This window comes from Sciurus carolinensis, chromosome 17, assembly GCF_902686445.1.
Source record: "Sciurus carolinensis chromosome 17, mSciCar1.2, whole genome shotgun sequence".
Taxonomy (NCBI): domain Eukaryota; kingdom Metazoa; phylum Chordata; class Mammalia; order Rodentia; family Sciuridae; genus Sciurus; species Sciurus carolinensis.
This window is the reverse complement of record NC_062229.1, coordinates 22,519,826-22,547,801: the sequence shown is the minus strand read 5'-3', so window position 1 is coordinate 22,547,801 and position 27,976 is coordinate 22,519,826. Positions and strand designations below refer to the sequence as shown.

General features: G+C 47.8%; 2 protein-coding genes across 18 annotated transcripts in view; one reads left to right on the top strand and one right to left on the bottom strand.

Annotated features, from left to right (window-relative positions):
- Nucleotides 1-148: 148 nt before the first annotated feature.
- Nucleotides 149-16,836, bottom strand: Armc6 (armadillo repeat containing 6). Of its 9 annotated transcripts, XM_047532628.1 has the most exons (9): nucleotides 16,290-16,835; nucleotides 12,590-12,719; nucleotides 11,364-11,446; nucleotides 8,855-9,428; nucleotides 6,228-6,373; nucleotides 4,904-5,035; nucleotides 4,473-4,610; nucleotides 2,710-2,951; nucleotides 385-523 (listed from the first exon to the last, which is right to left on the bottom strand). In XM_047532628.1, exons 2-8 carry the CDS (start codon nucleotides 12,708-12,710, stop codon nucleotides 2,739-2,741), a joined length of 1,407 nt encoding a protein of 468 aa, XP_047388584.1. In that variant the 5' UTR covers nucleotides 12,711-12,719; nucleotides 16,290-16,835; the 3' UTR covers nucleotides 385-523; nucleotides 2,710-2,738. The 9 variants fall into 9 exon arrangements, with proteins under 9 accessions (XP_047388577.1, XP_047388578.1, XP_047388579.1 ...); XM_047532621.1 differs by lacking the exon at nucleotides 2,710-2,951 and having other exon boundaries at nucleotides 149-523; nucleotides 16,290-16,836; XM_047532622.1 differs by lacking the exon at nucleotides 2,710-2,951 and having other exon boundaries at nucleotides 149-523; nucleotides 12,590-12,716; nucleotides 16,290-16,836.
- A 70-nt stretch (nucleotides 16,837-16,906) lies between these two features.
- Nucleotides 16,907-27,976, top strand: part of Sugp2 (SURP and G-patch domain containing 2) — a 32,229-nt gene continuing 21,159 nt past the window's right edge. For all 9 annotated transcript variants that reach the window (XR_007105916.1, XR_007105915.1, XR_007105917.1 and 6 more), the window contains exons 1-3: nucleotides 16,907-17,012; nucleotides 18,531-18,662; nucleotides 23,659-25,263. Coding sequence is in view for 6 of the 9 variants with exons in the window: in XM_047531863.1 (XP_047387819.1) it covers nucleotides 18,542-18,662; nucleotides 23,659-25,263 (1,726 nt within the window). In the remaining 3 variants the exon portion in view is untranslated. The remainder of the gene's footprint in view (nucleotides 17,013-18,530; nucleotides 18,663-23,658; nucleotides 25,264-27,976) is intronic.

The following is a 27,976-nucleotide window of genomic DNA, read 5'->3' as shown; positions in this document are numbered from 1 at the left end:
GCTCTGAGCCACTCGCCGAAGACACCCATTTCCTAAGGCCCAGGTGGAATGGGCTGATAAGGTGGAGCCAACCCCTCCCAAAGAAGCTGGCCAGGAGCCCAGGGAGGACGTTGGAGGTTAGAGTCACAGGCGGAGGCCTTCCTCCAACCACAGTGTGTTCTCAGTTTATTCAGGTGAAGTTCAAAAACACTTACAGGAAACTGGCGCACGGCAGGGGAGAGGAGCCTGCCCGCAGCAAGCACAGAGGGCGAAGGCAGGACAGACAGGAGGTGTACGAACGAGGCGAGGTGGCCTCGGAGGGAGCACGTGGTGTGATGTGACAGGGGTCTCCCTGAAAAGGCGACACAGGAACTGAAACCTGGTAGCAGGTGGAGCCAGTCATGGGCGAGCAGCAGGAGGGGTGCTCCAGAGGGCGCAGCTGTGCAAAGGCCTTGGGCTGAGAAGGCCGGTGTGGCGGAGCAGAGCGTGAGGAGCCATGGGGGAGACCAGGGTGGGCAGTGGGCAAGGCCCAGGTCAGGCTGGCCTGTGGGGCACAAAAGACTATTTGGTTTTATGTGGGGGAGCACCTGGAAGCCCCAGGCAGTTTGGGAGAAAGACTGGGGCATGACAGATGAACAAGTGCCTGAGGACTGCCCAAGGTCACAAACGTGGCTGTTCCAAAAGTCAAGCCAGGGTAGCCTCAAGATCAGACAGCACAAGATCTTTCCACATATCCTGGTGAGTCCCCTGAGGGAGGAGGGCATGGCAGAGTGACCCAGTCTGAGGCTCAGGTCTGCCTCTCTGAGCTGGCTGGGGCCCCTCTGTGCTGGGGGTGGGGATTTTGACACTATGAGATGGAAGCAGCTATTTGTATGGAGTGGTTTCCATGAAAACCAAGGTTCTTCTGGGAAAGGACCTGTACAAGGTCAAGGACTGAGTGAGTTCAGCCTGCCCAGGCGGGGTAGGTGTGTGGCAAGGCTGGGGTGGGCTGGAGGGCTGGGGGGGGCAGTGAGAGGTGAGGGGCAAAGAAGTGGGGGTGGAGGGAGGAGAGAAGCCTCCCAGGGCCTCTGTGGTATGGGCAGGAGGGGTTGACACTATTGGAGATGCCAGGGTTGATCTGACCTCCACTGAACTACCGGGTAACCTCAGTGTGACCTCTAAGCATGACTTCAGAGCAGGAAAACTAGGGTCTACAATGTCTTGGGGGCCCCAGAACACCTGGGATGAGTGTTGGGCACTAGGGACAACAATGAGAATGTCCATCGTACATATGGGAAAACAGGATCAGAGGAGAAAAGGGTGGCCAGAGACCCCAGACCAGCGAGGGCCATGACACTGCCGGTCCTCCTGGAGTGACGGGGTGAAGCTGCAATGCCTGGGGCCAACCCAAAACATGCCCGACCCTGCTCCAACACTCCTCAGAGGGGACCTACCACTTCCAAGTTCCATTTTTTTTTCTTTTTTTTTTTCTGGCAGTACTAGGGTTGGAACCTAGGGCTTCACAAATACTACACAAGAGCTCTAACACTGAGCCACACCCGCAGCTTTTTTTTTTTTTTAACTTTATTTATGCGGTGCTGAGGATCGAACGCAGTGCTTCACATGTGCCAGGCAAGTGCTCTACCACTGAGCCCAGCCCCAGCCCCACCCCCCAGCCTTTTATAAATTTTATTTTGAGACAGGGTCTAAGTTGTCCAGGTTGGCATCAAACCAGTGATCTTCCTACCTCAGCCTCCAAAGGTGCTAGGATTATAGGCGTGCACTGCTATATGTCACTCCTCATTTCAAGAGGATCAAAACTGGAGCTTAGGCAGGCTGAGACAGGAGGATCACAAGTTCAAAGCCAGCCTCAGCAACTTAGTGAGGACCTAAGCGACTTAGCAGGACCCTGTGTCAAAATAAAAAATTAAAAGGCTGGGGATGTGGCTCAGTGATAAAGTGCCCCTAGGTTCAATCCTCAGTGCCCTTCCCCACTAAAAAAACAAAACAAAACCTGAAGCTCAGAGAAGTCATGTCACTTGCAAGGCCACAGAGCTGAGTTAGGGCTGGAAGCTGATCTCTGTAACCCCCGTGAAACAGTATAGGCTCATAAACAGAGACCTTGATCATGGACTCAGAAGCCTGTCTGATTCAGAGCAATAGGTGACAATACATCATATATTCCAAGCTATTCCCAAAACCTCCTGGCCTCTCCAAATGTCCTTCCCTCACCCATCTCTGAGATCAGTGCTAAGGCCCTACACTCAGCTGGGTTACAGAAGAGACCCCTCCAATGGTCTTTTATTATCAGGCACCACAGCTGGCTAGACCCTCAAGACAGACGAGCCTCGATCTGTTGCCCTGGCCAGCACAGCAAGGTGTCCAGGATCCACTTTACAAGCGAGAAAAAAGAGGAGCAGAGTACTGAACAGACTTATTGGAGTAGGTTCCAGGATCTCAACCCAACAAGCCAGTTCACAGCACTGCTCAGCTTCAGAAAGGACTGTGAGCAGTAGGATGTGCCCTCTGTCCCCCAAAATGCTGAGAGGGCCTTCAGATAGGAAAGGGCATGGGGAGGGACAGGACTGTGGCTGCTGGCTGGCCTGGAGATGCCAGGTCCCAGGAGCTGCTTTCGACCCCATCCATTTCCCCGGCCCTGTGGCCTTTACCTGGCAACCGTGAGGGAATGGAATGTGGGGGGCAAAGTGGCAGGACACAGATCTTCCCTCATTTCTGAGTCATTCGACTCACCCAAGGTCAAGCCTAGACTGAGCCTAGGTTCATGGTGCCAGGTTACCCTTCTGGCCTGTCCACAGTTCTTGAAGCTCAACTCGGCAGCCCAGGTCCCTCAGGGCAGCCTTGGCCACGTCCTCACAGTCTCTGTGGGTTGCTCGGGCCTGTGAGATGAGTGCCTCGGCCCCCAAGTCCAGGATGGGCTTGGAGAAGGCTTGGCTTCGAGATACCAGGTTGCGGATCAGCATGCAAGCCTGTTTCTGGAGAAGAGACGCTATGAGTTTCTGGGAAAGATGGATCATGACACCTATTATACAAGCTGTGTAAATATTCTATTTTGGGGGGTGGGTACTTCACCACTGAGCTATATACCCAGCACTAACTATAGATCTATCTATTTTGAAAAAGGGTCTCACTAAATTGACAAGGCTGGCCTCACATTTGTAATCCTCTTGCCTCAGCCTCCACAAGTGGCTGAGATTACAGGCATGCACCACTGTACCCAGTCAGATGTGACTGTTTAAAAAAATATATTTTCAATCCTCAGTTGAATCACTGGGTATGAAAACCACAGAAACAGGGCCAACTGTATATTGTTACTCATTTGGTGGACATCTGTATCCTGTGTCATCTGTGTGTAGGTGTGAGGGACTGCCCTGAAGCATCCCACCTGGCTCCTGTCACTAGCAGAAGAGCAGATGGGAAGCAGGGAGCAGGAGGGTACCAGCAGGCAGAGGATGGAGTCCCAGAGTGGGGCTCAGTGAGGACAAAGTCCCTGTGGGAGCCAGCCTGGTATGGTTTGTTTTCTGTTTTGGTACTGGGTATTGAACCCAGGAGCACCTTATCACTGAACCACGTCCTCAGCACTTTTTAAAATTTTGAGATGGGGTCTCACTAAGTTGCTTAGAGCCTCTCTAAGTTGCCGAGGCTGGCCTCAAACCTGCATTCCTCCTGCTGCAGCCTCCTAAGCTGCTGGGATTACAGTGCACCGCAGCACCCTGCCCAGCCTAGTGTGTTTAAGGACCCTATTCTGGGAAGAGGGGAGGCGGGGAGGGGCCCATGGCCACAGGAGCAGTTAGTTCATGTAGGGGTGAATATGATGGTGAGGTATAGATGGCGGGTCCCATAGGCAGCAATGATTGGCAGTCCAAGGAGGGGCAGGGAGCCTTCCAAAATCCCAGACAGATTACCCCTGTGCTTCCCCCGTCTCCTCCTCCCCAGATCCCTCTAAAGAGATTTTCAAAAACTAGAAGAGTAAATGTGGAAAGTGCAAAGGGAAGCTAGACACAGTGGCACATGCCTGTGATCCCAGCTACTCAGGAGGATCATAAGTTCAAGGCCAGCCTGGGCAATTTAGAAAGACCCTGTCTCAAAATAAAAAAAATAAAATGTAGCTCAGTGGTAGAGCATTTGCTTAGCATGAGTAAGGCCCTGGGTTCCGTCCACAGTACAATATAAAAGAAGGAAAACAAAGGGTTAGGAGAGACGATGCCCTGGGCAGAGTTCGCATGGTCTAGAAGATGGAAAGGAAGAGGCCTCGTGGGTTCCTGCTGTGGTGGAGACGTGGGCAGGGAGGGCTTGCTCTCCAATGACCACCTCTATGTTGGCCTCCTGCCCCACACCGCTGCCTGCCTGCCAGCTTCCTGTTCCCTCAACACCAGCCCACCTACACACAGATCTCCTGCCTCTGCCCCCACACACCTGTAAGTCGGCTGCTGTCTGCCCCTCGCACGTCCCCTACCTGCCTTCCTCAAAGCCCCACGCCCGATCCACCCAGTCACCTGCACGCCGGCCTCCTGAGGGTGCGCCTTCATGGCCTGCAAGGCTGCCAGGGCCCCGCCACCTTCCACAATGGTCCGGCTGTTCTCTGGCTTTCGCAGGGCCAGGACACTCAGGGCCGCACAGCTCTGCTCACATACCTGCGGGGATCAGTCACGGGGCGGGACGGCTGAGACGAGGCAGAGACTGCCTCCTCCCCCTCAGCCCTCATGGTCACCAGCACCACTGGGGGCACCGGCCCTGGTACTTCATGTAGCTCAGTGCTCACGCCAGGCCACCCAGGCCAGTGTCTGGGAGCCAGAGCCTGGGCCCTTGCTCACCTCCCCTGGCCATGGCCCTGCTGACAGAATCGAGGAACAGCAGAGCTCCGGTGCGACTGGAAACTGAGCAGGTCTCCAGCCATCAACCCCACCGCACACACCAAGGTGGATACCTGGGGGTTGGCCAGGTGCTGGGCCATGGTGGTCACAATAGACTCTGTCCCACCAGCACGAACAATGGCATCCTTCACATCATCATTGCCTGCGATGGCCCGCAGGGCGCTCAGCACTTGCTTCACAAGGTCCTGCACAGAAGACAAGGCCTGGTTGCACCTAGCCAGGTCCTTCTCCAGCACCAGCACCGTGCCAGGCACAAACACCTTGGTTGCTAGATTGTGGGAGGGGCTCTTGAGGAAGGGCCTGGGGCCATTTTTCTCTTTTAAGGACAGGTGTTACCGTCCTGGGGCACGTGGGCCTTGCTAGCAGGGTTGCTAACCACTGTGCAGAGAAGGGAAGGGAGGCTTCTGGAGGCAGACACCAGGGTTTAGGCCACTAGTGTCCAGACAGCACACTTGGGTTACGTGTTCAGTTCACTCTTCTAAGGATAGTAAAACATGTGGTTTGGGCCCTGGGTTCCATCCTCAGCACTACAAAATAAAAAGATAACTGGGATTGCCAACTTCTGGGACAGTTGAGAGGAGAAGAAAACAGAGGCCTCTGTCTGGGGACTGTCAAGGAAAATGCATTCCCTCCTTTGCTGGAGCCAGTTCTGACTGAGCTCTCCACCTCGGCACAGAGCAAGGCTGGCTGTCACAGGGCTTTTCTGTCAGCTCCACCTGGACAGATGCATGTTGGCTGCATCCTGGGTCAGGCACGTGGAGAAACATCAACACAGGCAGCTGCTAAACGAAGGAGCGATGGGTAGAGGACGCACGCCTTGCTGCACAGATGGGGCAGCTGAAGCAGGGAGGGTGGGGCCTCACTCCAGCAGCACATGCCATGACTGGGGCCCGCCCTGGTCCACGTTTTCCCCATCCTGTTCCTCCCAATCCTTCTAGAATATAAAAAGGTACAAAAGGACAGTGAGGTAATCTCACTAACTTGGGAGGCTAAGGCAGGAAGATCACAAGCTCGAGGCCAGTCTGGGCAACTTAGTGAAACCTTGTCTTAAAATAAAAAATAAAAGACAGGCTGGGGGTGAGCTCAGTGGTAGAGTGTTTGCCTAGCACATGTGAGCCCCTGGGTTCCATTCCCAGTACTGTCAATAAAAAAAGGGCGGGAGGTAGGTTTGTTTTGCTCCCCAACTTTAGTTCCTGCCCCTGGGTCAGTAAAAAGAAAATTGTACCATGGTTCCAGGGTTGGCAGACAGCACCAACTTGTTCTGACAGTGGCCTGTCCTGCTGGCTGGGACCCAGAGAGGCAGGAGCCTTGGTTGAGGGAAACAGCAAATCCAACCAAGGCCAGGGGCTGTGCGCCCCCATGGTTCTGGGACCCCACCTGGTGGTTATTGCAGTTGGCCAGCAGGGTCACCAGGATGCTGAGGCCCCCGAGGTCAACTACTTCCTGACAGAACTCATTGCGGACAGCCAGGCGAGACAGGGTGCTGCAGAGCTCACTCAGGATACTGGGGTTGTCGGGGAAGGCTGGAGGGAGACAAGAAACGCACTGTCAGCATTGGGAGAGACCCTGGGAAGAGGGAAAGGGGCTCCGTGAGGCCTCTGTTCCCTAGTGGAACCAGGTCCCTCGCCTCAGAGGGCAGCTGCTTGCACCTGAAAAGCCCTTGGGGGTAAGTAGGAGGGGCAACCCAGGCCCGAGCTGCCCCCTGCTGGTTGCTGCTGGAGGAAAGCGCCCCTCCTCCACCCTCCCACCCCTGTGCTCCAAATAAATTCCAGACCAACTGATGGTCTCAACTAAAAAAAGAAAACCATAATAGCACTAAAATAAAACATCCAAGACTATTTTTATGATCCTGGGGTGGGAATGACTTTTCTAAATGCAACAGAAAACCATAGAGGGACACACAGACTGAGTAGAGGGGCAAAACAACACCCTAGTTCCAGACAAGGCTGACACCCACGATGGCAGTTTATGATATTTGCTTCCTGCAGTACTGGGGATTAAGCCCAGGGGCGGGGCTGGGGTTGCAGCTCAATGGTAAAGCGTTTGACTCACACGCATGAGGCCCTGGGTTTGATCCTCAGCACCACATAAAAATAAATAAATAAAATAAAGGTATTGTGTCCATCTACAACTAAACATTTAAAAGAAAAAAAAACAACAAAACAACAACAACAACAAAAAAACAACCCAGGGGCACTCTACCACTGAGCTACACCCCCAGCCCTTTTTCTTTTTTATTTTGAGAGAGGGTCTCCCTAAGTTGCCCAAATTGACCTCAAAAATGCAATCTTCCTGCTCAGACTCCCAAATTGCTGGGATGACAGATGGATGCACCAAGTCCAGCAAGTATTTATTTATTTTCTTTCTTTTTTTAAAAAAAAATTTGTTCTATTTAGTTATACATGGCAGTAGAATGTGTTTTGACATATCACACACAGATGGAGTACAGCTTCCCATTCTCGTACAAGACATGGGGTCACACTGGTTGTACATTCATATATGAACACAGGAAAGTTATGTCCCATTCATTCTACTGTCTTTCCCATCTGGCAAATACTTATAGTTGATATAGAGGAGCTAGGTGTGTGGTACACACCTGTCACTCCAGCAATTCAGGAGATTGAGGCAGGAGGATCTTAGTTCAAAGACAGCCTCAGCAACTTAGCAGGACCCTGTCTTAAAATAAAAAATAAAAAATAGGCTAGGGATGCAGCTCAGTGGCTAAGCACCCCTGGGTTCAATCCCCAGCACCACACACAAAATAGCAATAACAGATACAGAGCTCTAGGATGGCCAGTGCATGTGTCCACCTGGTCTGGGTCCCAGAAATCCTTCCAAGGCCAATCCGGAGGTATTCTGTGGATATGGTCACCAGCCACGACCAATTGCTGTTAAGTAAGGATCTGAGATGACTCTGGACCCTGTGGATGGGCCTCATCTAATTAGCAGAAGGCTTTAGGAGGGAAACAGGATTGTCTGAAGAGAAAGCAATGGCCCTGGGGCTGCCTGGGAGTCTCCAGCCTGCCCTGAGAATTGCAGCTCACAACACATGATCCCATTTTTTACACGAAGTGACTTCAGGGACTGGGGGTGCAGCTCGGTGGTACAGCATGTGCTCAGCATGTGTGAGGCTCTAGTTCCAACCTCAGCACCCAAAATAGAAAGGCTTCATATATACATATGCTATGTGTCCTTCTCACTGGTCCCAGGCTGACTAATTCAAGCTCCCACAAACAAATAGGAAAGATGAAACCTACTCAGAAAAGCGGCTCAACTTTGTAGTCAGGACCACTCTCAGCTTCTCTGGAGGTGTGGAGGAGAGACCAAGGCAGGCCTGCCTCCCTGGCAGACAGGCTTGGCTACAGAGCCAGAGCCACGGGGCAGGGAGGAAAGAGCTTGTTCTTCCAGCACCTCCTGTGTGCTGGAGCTCTGTTGGGTCTTTTCTGGTGGCTGTGGTAAACACCGTGGGGGACAGAGGCTTTAGGGTCCAAAGGTTGGGTGGGGCCAGTGGCCAGCTCACTGGTCACCCTGGAGCCTGATGAATGTGTGTGCACAACAATCTATGGCCAGATATGAACAAAAATGTAAACTTTCACCATGGACTGTCATGGGGAATGCGAGACTCCCCCTTTCCCGTTCTTTTTCCACATGGTTGGACACAGTGAGCCTCTTCCCTAAACATTTCTAGGGATGGGCAATGGACCCACTCTGGCCAATGAGTGCTGGCCTAGAACTCTCCTGGAGCCACCAGGAAGCATAAATCCAGTTCTACTACTAGGGTTGCCATGTGAGTGGGACTAGGCCAAGAGAGAAGTGGAACCTGGAGCTAGCCATGCCTGAAGCAGTCTGAAACCCTGGTTCTTTCTCTTTTTCTTTCTTTGTTTCTTTTTGTTAGCTTGGTGCAGGGACTGAATCCAAGGTCTTGCGCACACTAAGTGCAGCTCTCTGGCCACAGCCTGCCTGCTACTGTACTTTCACTGGCTCACATCAGCTGGTGCTCCTACCTTTGGCAGCCTCGATGAGCACCTTCAAGCCTCTGTTTTCCTGCACGATCATCTTGGCATGGTTGTGGGCATTGCTGTAGGGCACACGGATGTCATCGTCAAAGGTCATGATGCGCAGAGCACAGCATGCCTCCCTCACCACGTCAGCATGCTGGCCATGCTGGGCAATGGCACTGGTCAGCAGGGGCAGCACACCAGCTTTCACCAGGCCCTGCCGATTCTGCTCATGCTTCAGACAGGCATGTCGCACACAGCGGATCCCAGAGCAGGTCAGATTGGCTTCGTCAGCATTCTGGGCCAGTGTGTCCACCAGCAGCTGTAGGCCTTGGGCATCCAGCAGGTCAGGCTGGCCATCAGTCAGCACTGACAGGGCATTGAGGGCCTGGAGCAGAAGATCCTGGTCTCCTGCAGCAGCCAGCTTCCAGGCAGCCAGGATAATGGGGTAGGCTCCCTTCTGGGCTGCCAGGAAGCGGCAGGCTTTGTGCTGTTTGCACAGGTCACAGAAGCGGGTAAGGTGGGTCAACACCTCTTGGGGGCGAGAGCAGGTCACGGATTCCTGCAGGTCACCCAGGGCCTGGGAGATAAAGAAGAAACCAGTGTCAGCTCAGCCCAGAGGTGGGAACCCAGGGCCATGGTGACAGTGCCTGCATCCCTTCAGGGGTACCCTCCCCTGGGACCTGGGTGGAAGATGGAAATGAAGTAGGGCCATTTCTAGCTGGGATAGCTTATACAACTGTACCTTTTTAAAATTTTTTAAAATTTTTTTTGCTATACTGGAGACAGGGTCTCCCTAGGTTGCCAAGGCTGGACTCAAATTTGCCATCCTCTCTCCTTAGTTTCCTGCATAGGGGATTATAAGCATGGGCCACCACTCCTGGCCATATCTATACTCTTTAGTGAGAGGGAGGGGCTCAGAGTCCCTGCTAAGGAACTGCACACTTGAGTGTGGACATATCAAACATTTCATCCCTAGTTGACTTGGGAGGCCTCGAGTGAGCCCAGAAATGAACAGTGCAAATGACACCAGTCACACGAAACTGACACAGCTGCCACTGGTCCACCCTTAGAGGGAAAAAGATGAAAGTCACCTTCGCCAGACCTGCCCATCCAGATGTCTCCTCGGTACCTCTCATTCGCTCCTCAAACATTTCCTGAGCACTTGCCAAATATACACAGTTGATTTACCCAAATATAGCTCTAAGTCATGTGGGAAACATGGTGGGGGAGAACAATTTGAACAGGGCAGACCAGTCCAGCTGCCATTCAGCAACACAATCTCAGGACATGCCTTAGCATGAGTCAAAGAGGAATCTGTGTGCTTGGGGCTGATGTGATCATTGGCACCAGCTCAGGCAAGAGCAACTGGACAGAAACCATCAGCTCAAAGGGCTTTGATTTGACCTTAACACTCATAAAGGGCAAAGATACCTATCAGCCAGCCTTCCCCAAACTCAGATTTGTGGACCTAACTGAGTATATGTTATCACACAAGAGAATATTTCAAAAATGAGTCAGGGAAGCTGGATGTAGTGGTGCATGCCTGCAATCAGCAACTTGGGAAGCAGAGGCAGGAGGGTTGCAAGTTTGAGGTCAGCCTCAGCAACTCAGTGAGACTCTCAGCAACCTAGTGAGACCCTGTCTGAAAACAAAAAATTAAAAAGGACTGGGGATGTAGCTCAGTGTAAAGCACCAGAGTTCAATCCCCGTACCAAAAAAAAAGAGTTAGGAGCTGATGGTGTAGTTCGGCAGCGGACCTTTGTCTAGTGCAAGGTCTGGGGGCCATTCCCAGTGCTGCAAAAACATAAAAACAAAATTCGACCTTACTAGTAAAGGGGGAGGGTGGTAGGGAACATAAGGAGGCAATTTTCACAAGCCCTCTGCAAGGCAGGAGCCAGAAGGATCCTTATGTAAGGACACACTGCCCCTACACAGAGCTGGTTTGTATCCCAGGTGTCTCCTCCAACTTCCTCTTTTTTTTTTTTTTTTTTTGGATACAAGGTCTCACCATGTTGCCCTGACTGGCCTTAGATTTGCAATCTTCCTGCCTCAGCCTCCTGAGTCACTGGGATTACAGGTATGTGTCACCATGCCCAGCTTCAACAAGTGAGTTTAAATGCTAAGGAGATTGGCTGTGAAGTGCTAATAAATAGTTGGTGTTCAATAAAGATTGCCTTACATCCTCTTCTTGCTATCTGATCCCTCTGGGAGGACAGAGATGCCGCTCTAGGGCTCCTTCAATCCCAGGTTCCCAGAATGGGACAACCAAGAGCATGCTGTGGATTCTGAACTCAGATCATGGGCCTCATGCGACCTCAGTAGCCCCCGGAGGCTGTGCTGCCCTCAGGTGGGGACTCAGGGAGATGTGGCTATAAACTCAAGCTGGCCTGTGCACACCAGGCAGGCCATGGACCTTCAGAGTCAACTTTCTGCCATGTGGGAATGGAAGAGCTGCCTACCAAGTTTGTTACAAGGTGATGAGGGACCTTCCACATGGGCCGCCTGCTCCTACCTGTAAGACATCATGTATGGGCTCCTGGGATCCATCTGCAGAGGCTTTAGGCACAATCTTTACAATGTTGCTCAGATCAACCCCTGCCAAGGAGAAGATAGGAAAAAACAAGTGACAACTGTCATCTGCTGGCCTACCAGTAGAAGTCACACCTCATGTCCCTTCTGCTGAGATACCCACTTCTGGAGGTCTTTCAGGGGTCTTCCCAGTGCTTCATTCCGCCCCTCTCCTCCCCAGGCCAGCCAAAGGGAGCATAGTGGTAGCCAGGCCATGGCTAAATGAGGCTACATCACCTCTGCCATCTCTGTGCAGCAAGGTGGCACTTCCTGGTATGCCAGGAGAGGTCAGGGGATCCTCAGCCTTTTCTCTGAGATCCCATCCTATCTGGCATATGCTGCCCCTACAGGAAGTACCCGCGGTGCTGGACATTTCCAATCACCCTGCCAGCCCCTATCCATTGTCTATACCTTATTCTTTGCCCAAGAGGCTAACCTCCAAGAATGGACCCCAGTTCCCTTGCTCTCTGGCTTTTTTTGGGGGGGAATGGGTTGTGGGGATTGAGCCCAGAGCTGCCACCATGCCCAGTACCATCTGGCTCTTGAATGAGCTCATCCAATGGGAGCTAGAGTCAAGACTGGGGGCAGAAGGAGGGGAATGGTCAGAGGGTGTTCGGAGGGTGTTCATTTCTAGTAATCCGCTCTGTCTCTACTCAAGGGCCTGGTGCTGGTCAGGAGAAGACTCCTGCCCAAAGCCCCTGCTCCCTGCTGCAACCATTGAGGTTGCTGCTGGCTGTCAGGGGCTCTAAACCCTGCCTACACCATTGCAAATGGTCCCTTAATACCCACTTTCTTCCAAGTCTGATTATTATTTCTATGGCTGATGACTACCATCATCTTCTTCCACTGAGCCCAACCTGGGGTGCAGAAGGGCAGGAAGCCCTGCTGACCAGGGCCAGGTTAGGGAAAGCCACTTCAGGGAAGTGACAGTGAAAATGAGAATCACAAAGAGTCCAGCCTCATAAACAACTCCGTGAGATGGAAGAAAAGAGAGGGTAGGCGTGATCCAGGCAGGCTCAAAGGGCCTGGCCTGACTGGGGCACAGAGGGGAGGGAACCGAGCCTGGGGGGCACCTGGCTTCTCTGCCAGTCAAGATGGGGCTATGGAAGCCCAGGCGGGATCCCAACACTCTAGTGTCTAACAGCTGTGGACCAAGTCACACTGCCCTACCTTGGGATTCAAATTGCTCCGTGGCCTCTTTTACTGCCTCCTCTGGCCCCATCTCAAACTCCTCAATGTTCTCCCGTACAGCTGCATCAAAGGTCTCCTGGGTGATGCGCTTGGAGGTCATCTCTGCCTGCTGAGCAAAGGCAAGAGGAAAGCTTGTCAAGGGAGCAGGCAAAACACCACTTTAAAAAAATTTGTAGTTGTATATGGACAGAATGCCTTTATTTTATTTATTTTTAATGTGGTGCTAAGAATCAAACCCAGTGCCTCACGCATGCTAGGCAAGCACTCCACCACTGAGCTGCAGCCCCAGTCCCACAAAACACCACTTTGGGGAAGCACCTAGCCTTGTGATCAATCCTGGGAAAGTTCTTATCACCTAAATCATGGGTAGGGGGAACATCACAATTTCCATACAGCTTCTGAAAACTCAAAAGAGAGCAGGGCACAGTGGCACATGTCTGTCATCCCAGCTACTCAGGAGGCTGAGGCAGGAGGACTGCACCTTCAAGGCCATCCTTCAGCAACTTAGTGAAGCCCTATCTCAAAATAAAATTTATAAAAGGGCTGTGGATGTAGCTCAGAGGTAGAGGGCCCCTGGGTTAAAGCCCTAATGCTGCACACAAAACACACACGCACACACACATATATATGTATGAAATGTATCCCTTACATTAAATATATAACATAATAATCATCTTATTATACTTACACATAATCTTATAAGTAACTGTAATAAGCTAACATTACATAACACTGTACCATTATGTTACGGGTTGACAATTGCTTATCTGAAATACTTGGGACCAAAATAGTACAGAATTTTGGGGGTTTTGGAATATTTGCGTATACATTATGAGCTACCTTGGGGATGAGACCTAAATCTAAACACAAAACTCATTATATATCACATATACCTTACAAACATAGCCATAGCCTGAAGGTAATTTTACACAATATTTTTAGTGTGTTCATTTTATTTATTTTAAAAATATTTTTAGTTGTAGAGAAACACAATACCTTCATTTATTTATTTTTTTATGTGGTGCTGAGGAATGAACCCACTGCTTCCACTGAGTCACAACCCTAGCCCAATGTGTCCCTTTTAACTGGAACTCATTTCATAAGGTCAGGTGTAGAATTTTCCACTGTGGCAATGCCAGAGTTTAAAGTTTTAAAATTTGGACAATTTCAGAATGCAGATTAGGGATGCTCAACCTGTTCTAATAAAATTTTAAAATAGAACATTAATAATAATAACTAATAAAAAAGAAGGCTAAATAAGAAACTAATAAAAGTAGTTACTTGGTAGGGAAGGAAAAGCAATAGAAGCTGGATTATTCACTCTGAGTGTATCTTCTTGTACCGGATGAGTTTGGAGCCCATATAAATCCTTGACATGACTAGAAAATGAAATGAACCAAAATAAAAATAAAAGCAACCCCTAAAAACTGAGAGAAAAAGGACCTTAAGTGTTCTGACCCCACCACACACAAAAGATCTTCACATTAATTAGCATGACTGTGGTGAATATTTCACAATGTAGGTATATGTAATTCTCATGATGTACAACAAATATACACAATATACTTACACATAATATAATGTGTATCCATACACTGAACCTCAATAAAGTTGGGGGAGGATCTCTGAGCTCCTCCCCCTTTTTTATATGTGGTATTGGGGATTAAACCCAGGAACTGGCACATGCTAGGAAAGCCCTCTATCACTGAGCTACATACTCAGCCCTGTTCTAAATTTTATTTTGAAACAGAGTCTGGCTTTGTTGCCAGGTTGGCCTGGAAATTGCAATACTCCTGCTTCAACTTCCTGAATTACCTGGGATGACAGGTGTGCACCACTGTGCCTGGCTCAAAGGTCCTAAATTTGAACTTAAAACATCAACATGAACTCATGATGTATTTTCTTTTAAGCAAACAAACCCCCAGTGTTCTAATAACAGCAACAGAAAATCCCTAAAGGAAATGATATCATAGAAGCACTGAGCACCCTTAACACCAACTATGGTCTCTAAATGCCATTTCCCATAGAATAGAATCCAGGGCCCCTAGAAGAATGGCTAATCCCATGTCTTGGCAGGATATAGATCTTAGGAGCTAGATCATCCGGAGCTAGGGCATCTGGTAAGATCAGAAAGCAAGGAAGGAAGCAAATTCTAAGAGGCACATGTTAGCTAAAGATGAGATAAGTGAGCATTAAAAAAAAAAATCCAGGGCTGCTAGTGTAGCTCAGTGGTATAGTATGGGCATTGGCAAAGCCCTGGGTTGGATCCCACCACCACATAAATAAACAAAAAGAAGGATCCAGTGTTTATCCTGCCTGTCTTGTATAAGAGGTTCATAGGTTAAAAGGAAGGATGAGGAAAAGTTTTGCTTCCGATCCCAGCTGATCAGCCAAGTCAGGGCATGTCTACAGAATATTCCTTATGGGCTGCAAAATGATCAGGTACAAAACCAGTGGGGATGAACCCTGACGAGGGCTGGATCTCACTTCCTCAAAAGAGAAACCAACAACGTCTGTTTCCTGGCAGAGAACAAAATTCACCTGTGAAGTCATTGGTCCAAAAACTCAATCTAACCATCTGTCCAGTGGAACTTTGTGTGATGATGGAATATCCTATATCTGTGTGGTCCAGTAAGGCGGCCATCAACCCCTGGTTTGGGAGTGGGTAGTGCTATCAAGCAGTTAGCCAGTATGGCTGAAGAACTGAATGTGTAATTCTATTTAATGTCAATTCATTTTAATAAAAATCGGGAGGGATGGAGATGTAGCTCAGTGGTAGAGCATTTTTCTAGTGTGCCTGGGGTCTACACTAGCAATTCCTTTTGCAATTCTTGGTGGCAGGCACACCTGGCATTGACAAAGACGTCTACACAGGTGCAATGCTGCCACAATCCCTTTGTAATTAAGGGAGGACAGTTCTCAGTTCCAGAGCCTTAAGAGAGTTTAACAGCTTTTTTCATTTTAATTGTTTTAATATATCTGCCTTGTTTATTATAATACTCTTTCCATTCTGGAACTGATATCAAGTATCCATTTACAACAGATCTCTTTTGAAACCTACAGTAAAGGAACACTTTATACCCTTCACCTAGCTTCATCAATTGTTAACATGTGTGTGTGCACATGCGCATGCACCTGTGCGCATGCATGTGCACACAGGTACACTTTGAATATGTTCCAGACATCAGGACCTCTTCCCTTCCAAAGACATCATCAGCATGAACCTCTCCAGCAAAAAGACCTCTTATACAACCACAGCACAAATGAAATTTAACATGGGAAATCTAACACTGACACAATACATGTGTACCAAGCCATGGGGATGGAACCCCCATGAGTGGCCTCGCCTATCTCCTTCCTGCCATACCCTGCACCTCTATTCTCCACACAGAATCCCTGAAAACACACAAACATTACCTCATTCACCTGCTCAAAACCCTGCAGTGGCTTACTATACCACTTAGAACAAAACCTGGTCTTCTTATGAGCACTTTCTCTATACAGACTTTTCCTAATTGCATTTCCCTGCCTCGTTTTCATCCTTCCAGCCACCTAGGGACACACTTCAAAACAACTCAGGTTAAAACAGCCCTCCTCTCCTATCCCATTACTCTTTTATTATTTGCATAGCATCATCCATATCTGGAGGGACATGGTTCATTTATTTATTTGCTTATACCTTCTAGTCTCGCCCCTACAGCCTAAGACGGAGACTGACACGCTGCTGGCACTCAGTACATAGGTGTTCAATGAAAAAAAAGAATGCAAAGAAAGCAGACACCAGGAACGTAGATTTGGTCCCCTAGTGACTTCTGTAAGATTCCTTCCTTGCCCAAAATCAAGTTCCGAGGGTTTTGCCGCAGTCACCAGCCCGACTCCGCAGCGTCCACTCCCTAGTCCGCGCGCAACAGGGTTCTTGGCCGCTCCTCACCCGGTCTTCGAAGCCACGTGGGGCAAGGGTGGGGTTCGCAGCTGTCACCGGCGGCACAAACTCTGGCCCCTTCCAGCCGCCGTACGTACGAGCGCAGGCGCAGTGGCGTCGCCTCGCCTAGGTCTTCTTTAGCTTGGCAGATAGCTCCCGAAGTAACTAACGATGGCCACGATTGCAGGTAAAGTAAAAAGGGCCACCTGGTGCGTGACCGCCCAGTGCCTGACGACTTGTCCGGAACGCTCACCGCAGTCGCCGCCCCCACCAGGCCCTGAAGAAGCGAGCAGCGCGCCTGCGCAGAAAGGCTCAGCAGCGGCGGCCTGCGCCTGCGCTCAAAGGCTCAGCAGCAGCCTGCGCCTGCGCGACGCGGCGCTGCGGAGACCGTTGACTCATTTGCATGTCCCCGCCTCGCGCGGCGGCGGGTGAGGAGCCTGAGGCGGCGGCGGGGGCGGCTCCGCGCGCAGTGGGCTCGGGGTGAGGCCCGGGCCCCGGCGTCGTTGGTGGGTGGGCCCCGGGGTGGGGGGGCTCGGACTTGGCCTGGGTGGCCCCAGACTACGTGATGGCGACGCGGGCTTGGCCCTCGGGCTTCCGCCGCGGCCCGGTTCTGAGGGGCAGTCGGCGGCCTCCTGGATCCGACTCCCCCTTTTCTTCGTCCTCGGAGGCTGGGCGGAGGCGGGCCGCGCCGGAAGGGGTTCATTGGGTCACTTGTTCATTCATTCCACCTGAACCCGGAGCAGCACCGACTCGCGGGGCGATAACGGCCACCGGTGCTGCGTTCGGCCCTTTACCTCTTTTAAACCGATTCAGTCCCCGTAGCAACCCCAATATCAGCTGCCCATTCCATAGGTGGGAAACGAAGGCATAGAAAGGTTAGGACACTTGGTTTGAACCCAGGCCACCTGACCCGAAGACCCTGCCCTTCGCTATTCAGAGAACAAGGGACGCCCTGGGAAAGGGGTCAAAGGATGGAAAAATGGGGTGATGGTTGTTAAAAAACGACTATTAGGCAGGTTTGCGGCTTGAAATTGGAGGTGTCCGTAGGCCAGGATACCTCTGTGATTAAGGACGCTGAACTCCTAAATGTTGCTTCTTTTTTTCTCCTTCTAAAGAGCTTTGTCTCCACTAAACTAGTGCCCTTTGCCAGGTTCAAGTTCGGGCTGCCTGACCTTGGGTGGGTCACTTAGGCTGGGTCTCTCTTTTCCTCTTCTATGTAATGTCATTCATAACAAGATCCACCTCTTCAGTAGGTTGTTGCAAGAAGCAAAAGAGATCCTGCTGGTACCTAGCACAGAGCAACCTCTGTCACTAGCTCATTGTCATTAGGTGGAGAGTCTTCCACACACTTCTTTGGAGGCTTCTCTCAGAGACAAAGCAAGCTCTGTGTGCCTCTTGCACTATGAAATGGGAAGAGTGGGCACATCTTTCCTGACTACCATTTGTGAGGATTGTGTTCCTGTTCTTCCGATCATTTTATACTGTTTTGTGTGTTGGGTTGTGCTCTCCTCTGCAACCCCAAGAAATAGGACTGCCTTATGTGCCTCTTTTAATACATTCCAAGGAAATGGTCTCCGAGAAGGCTCTTTTTGCTCCTTTTCCTAACACACGTGAGCCTCACCTGGAGAGAGACTGCCTTAAAAGAATCCAGTCTGCCTTTTGAAGTACCATGGCAGGAGTAGGATTACTGCCTGATTCCTTTTTTTTTTTTTTTTTTTTTCTTTTTTAGAACTGGGAATTGAATCCAGGGGTACAGGGGTATTTTATCACTGATCTACATCCCCATTCCTTTTCATTTTTTGTTTTGAAACTGGGTATCACTTAAGTTGCTGAGCTGACCTTGAACTTGTGATCCTCCTGTCTCAAACTCTGAAGTCATGGGGATTATAGGCATGCATCACCATGCCCAGCACTGCTTGGTGACTAAGGATTGGGTGAAATAGAGCAGGCTCTGAGTGTGAGTTGTTATTCTTAGTATGTCTTTTTCTCTCTCAATAGGGCAAGGAAATATGGCAGCAAGGCGAATTGCACAGGAGACTTTTGATGCCGTATTACAAGAAAAAGCTAAACGATATCATGTGGACTCCAGTAGTGAGACTGTAGGAGAAACTCTTCAGTTTAAAGCTCAAGGTAAAATGTTTTGTTTTGTTTTGTTTTGCGGGGGTGGGTGTGTGTGTCTGTAATGTCTAGAGACTGGGGTAAGATTGTCTTAGACAAGTACAAAATTGCTCTGGTCCTTGCACTCCTTATTTAAGAGGAAGTAATAGTTTCACAATGCCCACCGGGCAGCCAAATCATTATGTAGAAGGTAGTGTTGTCATTAACTGGAGCTTCTCATCAGACTGTCTTTTGAAGAACAGAATTTTGGTTCTGGGAATGGAATCCATGGCGTTACAAAGAAAGGATTCTTTTTTTTTTTTTTTTTTGGTACTGGGAATTGAACCCAGGGGTGCATAACCACTGAACCACATCCCCAGCCCTTTTTATTTTTCATTTTGAGACTGGGTCTTCCTAAATATCTTAGGGCCTTAGCCTCCCAAGCTGCTGGGATTACAGACTTGTACCACTACCATGTCCAGAAAGGATTCTTGAATCAATCTGGTGCCATCCCTACCACCACTCCTGCTCAGGTTTAAGCTCTTATCAGTTCTTACCTAGATTATTGCAACAATCTCCTGCAGAGTCTCTCTGCTTCTGACTTCATTCCCTGCACATTAGCCCTTTAAATAGTTGCCCCTCAGATCTATTAATGTCCTACTTAGGCTCTTGGAGCTCCCCGGTTGCAGGGTTATATCCTCAGACAAGTGCCACTTATCATCTGCAGAAGGGGTCTCTGCCAAATGTCAGTTCTGCTTGAAAACATTTCCTCTGGAAATATTTGTCACACCATGCCAGGAGAATGAAAAATGGTGACCGCACAGATGTTGAGATAACATGGGGGCCCCTCATCTTCTGCCTTGGGCATTATGTTTCAGGGCTGTTTGTTCTTTGTGTTTTGAATTCCTCAGCAGTCCTTGAGGTTGATTTTGCTAGTGTCCCTACCCCAGGAAGTATATTATGTTTTTACTCCTCTGCCCTGAACCTATTTCCCCTGGGCTGCTCACAGCTGCACTAGCCTTAGGGGGAAGGGAGGGTGCCTCCTGTTGTTTAAGTCTAAGTCTTTGGGGTATGAATAACAACAGTGCTTTGGACTGAAGAAATTGAAGCTCAGAGGTTATCTAGATATGAGATTTTAAAATTTACAGGGACATAGGCTAAAGTAGCAGCTCAGTGGTAGAGCGCTTGCCTAACACATGTGAGGCACTGGTTTCGATCCTCAGCACCACATAAAAATTAATAAAAAATAAAGGTTTTGTGTCTATCTACAACTAAACAAATATTTTCTAAAAAATTTACAAGGACAGGGTTGAGGATGTGTCTCAGTGTTCTTAACATGTGTAAGGTCCTGGTTTCCATCCCAGCACTGCCAAAAAACACAATTATGTGAGACGTGCACAAAAACATTGCTGTTATTAAAAAAAAAAAAAAAAGGGAGGAAAATCCTCTTAGCTACTTCCTTATCCCTCAGGGGTAACTACTTATAGTGTTCTGTACATCCTTCACTTCTTTTAGTGAGGTATTATAATCCTCAATACTTTGTGTTTATTTCTGGAGAATTAAATCTTTGTTCTTTATCTGGAGATTCAAGTACCAATACATCTTAGTTACCACAAAGATTGGAGAGGGTTGGGTGTAGCTCATGACAGAACACTTGTCTAGCATGTGTAGGGTACACTTAAGTTCCATCTCTAGTATTGCCCCTCCTCCCAAAAAAATTATGTTTGGATGTTTGGAGGATGGGGATTAGAAACACAGCAAGATAGTAGTAGATGGTTCTAGAACAAAGTACATAATCCATTGGTCAGCCTTTCTCTCTCTCTCTCTCTCTCCTTTTTTTTATGGCAGTACTGGGGATTGAGCCCAGAGGCACTCTACCTCTGAACCATGTCCCTGCCCATTTCCATTTTTTATTTTGAGACAGGTTCTCACTAAGTTGCTGAGGCTGGCCTCACACTTGTGATCCTCCTGCCTTAGCCTCCTGAGTTGCTGGGATTATAGGCATGTACCACAAACCTGCTGGTCAACCTTGTTCTATATCTCTGCTCTATTCTGAACTCTTCCTGTTTCTTATAAACCAGGACATGGAAAAATGTGTGGCGTCCAATCACCACTGTCCCTCTAATCCTCCTCCTCTAATTGTGCCATCAATACCATAATCAATACTTGGATTTTCACAGTAGATTCCTTTCTGGAACATCCATGTCCCCTCTTGTCCCCTATAATGTGTTCTGTGAATAGCAGCCAATGAGGTCATTCCTCTGCTCAGAACCCGTTGGTGGCTTTTGGTTTCACCCAGAATAAAAATTGAGTCCCATCTAGGACCTGACTTCTGGAAAACCCCCTATTTGTATCCTATCATAGCAGGTCCCTAACTTCGTTGCACTTTAAAATAGTCTGGGGGCCTTTTCAAAATCCTAATGCTCAGGTCAAGCTGTATTCTCATTAATTAAATAAGGATGTCTAGGGACGAAGGGCCCCTGCAGACTTCAATATGAGGCACAGTTTGGGAGCCATCTTTCTACCACTTTGCTTCTTGTTTCCTCTGTTCCCTTTTGACTGCATTGGCCCCCACTGGTCCCTTTGCAAGGCTTTGTTCTGTCCCCTCTGTCTGGAAGTCTTCCTCCTCTAACTGTATTATCTGGCTTCTCATACTAGGCTGCTGCTTCTGGATACATTGCTGTCAAAGCTGCCCTCTTGGACCAGCCTTTCTAAAAATGACATTTCCTCTTTGTGTTTTTGCCTGCTTGAGTTTCGTTCTTGGCTTTTACTTATACCTCATATATTTTTGTTTATTGTCTGGCTCCCTCAACTGTTACAGGTGGGGGAAGTCTCCTTTCTGTACAGTAACTTCAGTGCGTACTGCAGTGCCTGCACACAAGACATGCTCAATAAGTGCTTGTTGAACACGTGAACTAGGATTTGGACTTTTTGTGGCTTCTCAGCCCATCACCATCTCCTGGTGCGCTCACACCTCTCTCTCGCCCTCTCTTTTTTCCCTTTTCATTTGATTTTTTTTTTTAACTATTTGTAGATTGATTGAAAATTTTAAATGTGAGAAAGACACTCCATGAAAAGGCCTAAAACCAAGTGCAGTGACACACAACTGTAATCCCAACTACTGAGGCAGGTTCAGGGTTAGCCTGGGCAACTTAGCAAGACCCTGTCTCAAAATAAAAAAATAAAAAGGACTGGCACGCCTGGGTTCAATCCCAGTACCGTTAAAACAAACAAACAAACACAGTGTGCCTGAGGCCCACCATTCCCATATAGCCATTGTCCATAGTTCACTTCTGTTCCTGGCTTCTCAGAGTTCTTTTAAGTGTGAATGAACAACTGTGAATATATGTTTCCACTTTTCTATGCTCTTCACTTTCCATCATGGCCTCTCTTGATGTGTTCTTTTCTGCCTTCCCTTCTCCCTGCCTCAGTTTCTGGTTTTTCAGCTCCATAGAGAGGATTAGAGGATTAACCTTGGCAGATCTTTGATTTCAAGCAGCTTTGGATCAGGTGCTTGTCTTGGGCCTGGTTAACTGTGAAGAGTGTCATGTCAGCTAAGGCTTCTGCCTCATGGTGGCACTATGGGCTTAGATTTCCCCCTAAGAGGCAGCAGCCTCTGTAAAATCTGCCTGCTACGAGATAAAAGTAGAAACATTGAAGTGTTTGGTTGCATTAAAGAAGTCCAGGTTGCCTGGTGCGATGGTGTATGCTTGTAATCCGAGCGGCTTGGGAGGATAAGGCAGGAGGATTGAAAGTTTGAGGCCAGCCTCAGCAATTTACCAAGGCCCTAACCAACTTAATGAGACTCTACCTTAAAATAAAAAATGTTAAAAAGGACTGGGGATGTAGTTCAATGGTAAAATACCTCCGGGTTCAATCCCTAGTACCTCCCTGCCCTGCCCCCCCAAAAAAAGTCCAGGTTAAGATGGCGGTGTGTGCCTATAATCACAGCTACTCAGGCTGAGGCTGGAGGTTTGCATGAGCCCAGGAGTTCAAGGCCAGCCTAGGCAATAAAGCGAGACCCTGTTCATTTTTTCTTTTTTTGCCATAATGGGATTGAACCCAGGGGCCTTCACCCTGAGCTACATTGCCAACCCTTTTCAGTTTTTCTTTTCTTTTATTTCATTTTATTGATTGATTGATTGATTGATTGATTGATTGCAATGCTAGGGATTGAACCCAGAGCCTTATGCATGCTAGACAATCACTCTATTGCTGAGACACATTCCCAGCCCCTCATATTTTTGAGACAGTCTTACTAAGTCACCAAGAATGGTCTTAAACTTTCAATTCTCCTGCCTCAGCTTCAGCCTCCCAAATTGCTGAGATTAACAGGCATTTGCCACTCTGCCTCCAAGATCCTGTCCTTAGAAAAAGCAGGTACCATCTAGGTTGGTGGTACACATCTGTAATCCCAAGCAACTCAGGAGGCTGAGGCAGGATCACAAGTTTGAGGCCAGCCTCGGTGACTTAGCAAGACCCTACTTCAGAAAATGAAAAGGGCTGGGAATGTAGCTCAGGGGCAAAGTACCCCTGGGTTCAATCCTCAGGACCACTCTTCTCTCCAAAAAAATAAGGACTGGGAATTTTAAACCATCTCTTGATGATTTATGATACCTAATGCAATATAAATGCTATGGAAAATAGTTTTTACACTGTATTTATAGGAAATAATGACAAGGAAAAAAGTCTGTACATATTTAGTACAGATGGAATTTTTCTGGATATTTTTAATCTGAGGTTAGTTTAATCCACCGGTACAGAACCTGCAGGTACAGAGGGCAAACTGTTGTCGACTCAGACTTTTGTGTGGAGGTAGTAGGGGAGTACTGGGGATTAATCTCAGGTCCTTGTGCGTACTAGGCAAGCACGTTACCAGTGAGCTACATTTTAAACTTTGACAACACATCTAAATTTGCAAAAAAATACTCAGGTATAAATACTTTTCTAGGCTAGTCGTCCATGGACTTCTGTTTGTAATCTCTGGTTTAAAGTGCTTTTTTGTTTGTTTTTGGATTATTTATTTTAGATCTCTTAAGGACAGTCCCAAGATCCAGAGCGGATATGTATGATGACGTTCACAGTGACAGCAGATACTCCCTCAGTGGATCTGTAGCTCACTCTCGAGATGCTGGGAGAGAAGGCCTGAGAAGTGATGTGTTTCCAGGACCCTCCTTCAGATCAAGCAACCCTTCCATTGGTGATGACAACTACTTTCGCAAAGAATGCAGTCGGGATCTGGAATTTGCCCATGCTGACACCCGGGACCAGGTCTTTGGCCACCGGAAATTAGGGCATTTCCATTCTCAGGACTGGAAATTTGCACTCCGTGGCTCTTGGGAGCAAGACTTTGGCCACCCAGTTTCCCAGGAATCATCCTGGTCACAGGAGTACAGTTTTGGTCCTTCTGCTGTGTTGGGGGACTTGGCCTCATCCAGGCTGATCGAGAAAGAGTGTTTGGAAAAAGAGAGTCAAGATTATGATGTGGACCATCCGGGGGAGGCTGACTCTGTTTCCAGGGGCACTGGTCAAATTCAGGCCAGAGGCCGAGCTCTAAACATCATTGACCAGGAAGGCACCCTTCTAGGAAAGGGGGACACTCAGGGCCTGCTGTCAAAGGGTGGTGTTGGGAAACTTGTCACACTGAGAGGTGTGACCACAAAAAAAGTACCTGTTATAAATCGTATTACTTCCAAAACTCAGGGCACTAACCAAATCCAGAAAGCTACTCCAAGTCCTGATGTGACCCTGGGGACAAACCCAAGGACAGAAGACATCCAGTTCCCCACTCAGAAGATCCCCTTGGGGCTCGATTTAAAGAACATTCGGTTCCCTAGAAGAAAGATGAGCTTTGACATTATAGATAAGTCAGATGTTTTCTCAAGATTTGGGATAGAAATAATCAAATGGGCAGGATTCCATACTATAAAAGATGATGTTAAATTTTCCCAACTTTTCCAGACTCTTTTTGAACTTGAAACTGAAACCTGTGCTAAAATGCTTGCCTCATTCAAATGCTCCTTAAAACCAGAGCACAGAGATTTTTGCTTTTTTACTATCAAATTTTTAAAGCACTCGGCTTTGAAAACACCCAGAGTTGATAATGAGTTTTTAAACATGCTTTTAGACAAAGGTGCTGTGAAGACCAAAAATTGCTTTTTTGAAATCATAAAGCCCTTTGACAAATACATAATGAGGCTTCAAGATCGACTTCTGAAGAGTGTCACACCCTTGCTCATGGCCTGCAATGCCTATGAGCTTAGTGTCAAGATGAAGACTCTCACTAACCCTCTGGACTTGGCTATTGCCCTGGAGACCACCAATTCTCTCTGCCGGAAGTCTTTAGCCCTTTTGGGACAGACATTCTCCTTGGCTTCTTCTTTCCGGCAAGAGAAAATCTTAGAAGCTGTTGGTCTCCAAGATATAGCTCCCTCTCCTGCTTCCTTTCCAAACTTCGAGGACTCCACTTTGTTTGGGAGAGAGTACATAGATCATCTGAAAGCTTGGCTGGTCACCAGTGGGTGTCCCTTACAGGTCAAGAAGACTGAAGCAGAGCCAGTGCGAGAGGAGGAGAAAATGATTGCTCCCATGAAACCGGAAATTCAGGCCAGGGCTCAAAGTGGTCTGAATGATGGTGAGGAAAGCAGTGAAGTTTCTATGTGTTATGGTTTATTTTCCTGATCTTTTGATAATGTCTCCTATTCTCTTTGAGATTTTTACACAGAAGTTCTTTAGTTAACTGAATACCAATCAGGATTTTAGTAGAAAACTCACACTGGCCAGTTCGCATGTCTGCCATTCATCTGTAAATGTGTAAGAATCGTCTGCCACATAAGCCTTTAGACATTTTGGGGTCATAGATCTCTTTGGCATTCTCATGGAAAGCTGATCCTTCCAGGACAAATGGACATGTATTTGTACACAAATTTTACCTATACTTTTTCATCAGGAGATCAAAGTTAAGATCCCCTATTTCAACATACCCACCTGTCCCCAGGTCTTACTAGAAAGAAGGAAAATAAAAACCATAGATGCCATCTCTGAGGTTCCCCCGGCTCCAGAAAGGAGGAGATCTCAAAAACCTGTGCTTGGTTGAAGAGGTCACAGGAGGGGTCCCTGCCCAGCCTGGGGAATCAAGGAGGCTGTGATTGAGTTGTGTTGAGGAATGCACAAGAACCAACTAGGGTATTTCAGTCGGTGATAGCACCTTTTCACCCCACTTCCTTTTCTAGATTGCTAAAAGTACTTAAGTTTACTTACACTAGATAACCAGCAGTTAATGTGGTGGCCAAGAAATAGGAATAAAAATGATTGTTTGCTTCCCATCTTCCCTTCTCTTACTTCCAGAATGGATACTGTAACAGCCCAGAGGTCATAAGCATTTATGTACCCATGTTCTCTGGCTACTGTGACCAGTGAAGAAGCACTTTTTCCCCTGACATGATTTTCAGCTTCAGTTTTCCTCAGCCCAGTGGGGACTTTCATTTATACCTGATTGTTTTCCCCTGTTCCTCACCATCCTCATGGAGCCCTGACTCTGAGGCAGTAGATAATTCCTACCATGTATAGGTAGCCACAGCTACTCCAGAGAGGGATCCTGAGGAAGTGGATTCAGGACTAAAGCGTTAGTCAGTGTAACGGGTATTAAAAAACATAGCAGAAAAGAAGGGTCACCTATAATCTAAAGTGGCTCACCACCCACCTGTGGTATTTTTGCAGCTGCACACATGCTAGAGGTAAAAGTTACCATCTGCTTTTTTACATGATTGTCTCTGCAGCATATGCTACATCGTACCTAATGTAAATTACCTCATCTTTCCCTTGATGTTGAACTCATGGTGCCTTTTACTAAGGTTTCTGAAGCCAAACAGGTGGGGTCACATGTAATTGGCATCCACCAGCCTTGGCTGTGTGCCTGCACAGCTAGATAGCCAGTGAGAGGGCCCATATCTCACAGGAGCTGCTAAACAGCATCAGGTAATGTCACTGCCCACTGCTGCATGTGTTCCTGTTAGGAATGCTGAGATGACATCTTTCTTTGAATGTATTGATTATTTTTAATTTTTCTTTTTAATTCTTTAAAAGATATATTTTCAGGGATAGGATTGTTAGGCCAAAGCTGTGGCCCCCTTCTGGCCATTTCATGGTCAGCCTAGCTAGAGATGACCGTATTTGCAGCAATCCACAAATTTCATTGTCTTTGAAAGCTTTTGGTTTACACTTCATATTCTTTTGAAAAATAAGCAGTTTTAAAATGAGAGCCAACAAAGACGAAAAAGAATGCAGTTTCATTAGGGAAGTACTTTGCAATAACTTGTTAGTGAAGAGATTGATTTGTCCTGTGCCAAGAATGATGTTTAAAATAAGCTCAGCAGGGCTGGGGTTGTGGCTCGGTGGTAGAGCGCTTGCCTAGCACGTGTGAGGCACTGGGTTTGATTCTCAGCACCACATATAAATAAATGAATAAAATAAAGGTCTATCAACATCTAAAAAAATTTTTTTAAATAAGCTCAGCAATATATCTAAATAGAACAAATAAAAAAATGTTAAAAAAAAAAGCTCAGGAAGGCACGGTGCTTATGACTAGTTAGCTCTGCAGAAAGCTGAGGCAATAGAATCACTTGGGCGGTGGAGTTTAGGGCCACCTAGGAAACAGTAAGTTCCTGTCCCAAAAAATAAACATAAGCCTAAAGAGCCTGGGGGTACTGCTTTGTGGTGGAACACTTGCTTAGCATGTAGGATCCCCGGTGCCACAAATAAAGCTCCAATGCAAAGAGAGCACTGTGCAGTCATTTACAGAACAAACTGGAAAACCACTCTAGTTCATGGGTAATTTTAATTAAATGACTGAACAAATAGATCATTCTGTGCTATTAAAACTAGCAAATATCAGGAAACTAAACAATCATTAACTGAAGAAGCAAGCTCTTCTGCATTGCTGGCAGTATTATAAATTTACACAGCCATATTAGAAAGAAGCTTGCTTTTCATGCATTTGGCAAGCACGCATGTGCACGCATACATATATATGTATGTATATACACACACACACACACACACACACAGGCTTTTAGCCCAAGGGTGCTTTACGTGCTTTTTTCTTTCTTTTTAAATTTTGGAACAGGGTTTACTAAGTTGCCAAGGCTGACCTCAAACTTGTGGTCCTCACACCTCAGCCTTTTAAGTAGCTGGGAATATAGGTGTGCACCACCACACCCAGCTTAACACATAGATTTTGTGAACTAACTTGGAGCCATTGACTTGTTTTTTTGGGTTTTGTTGTGTTGGTGCTGGAGATAGAACCCCAAGCCTTGTGCAGTTTACACAAGTGTTCTACCATTGAGTTA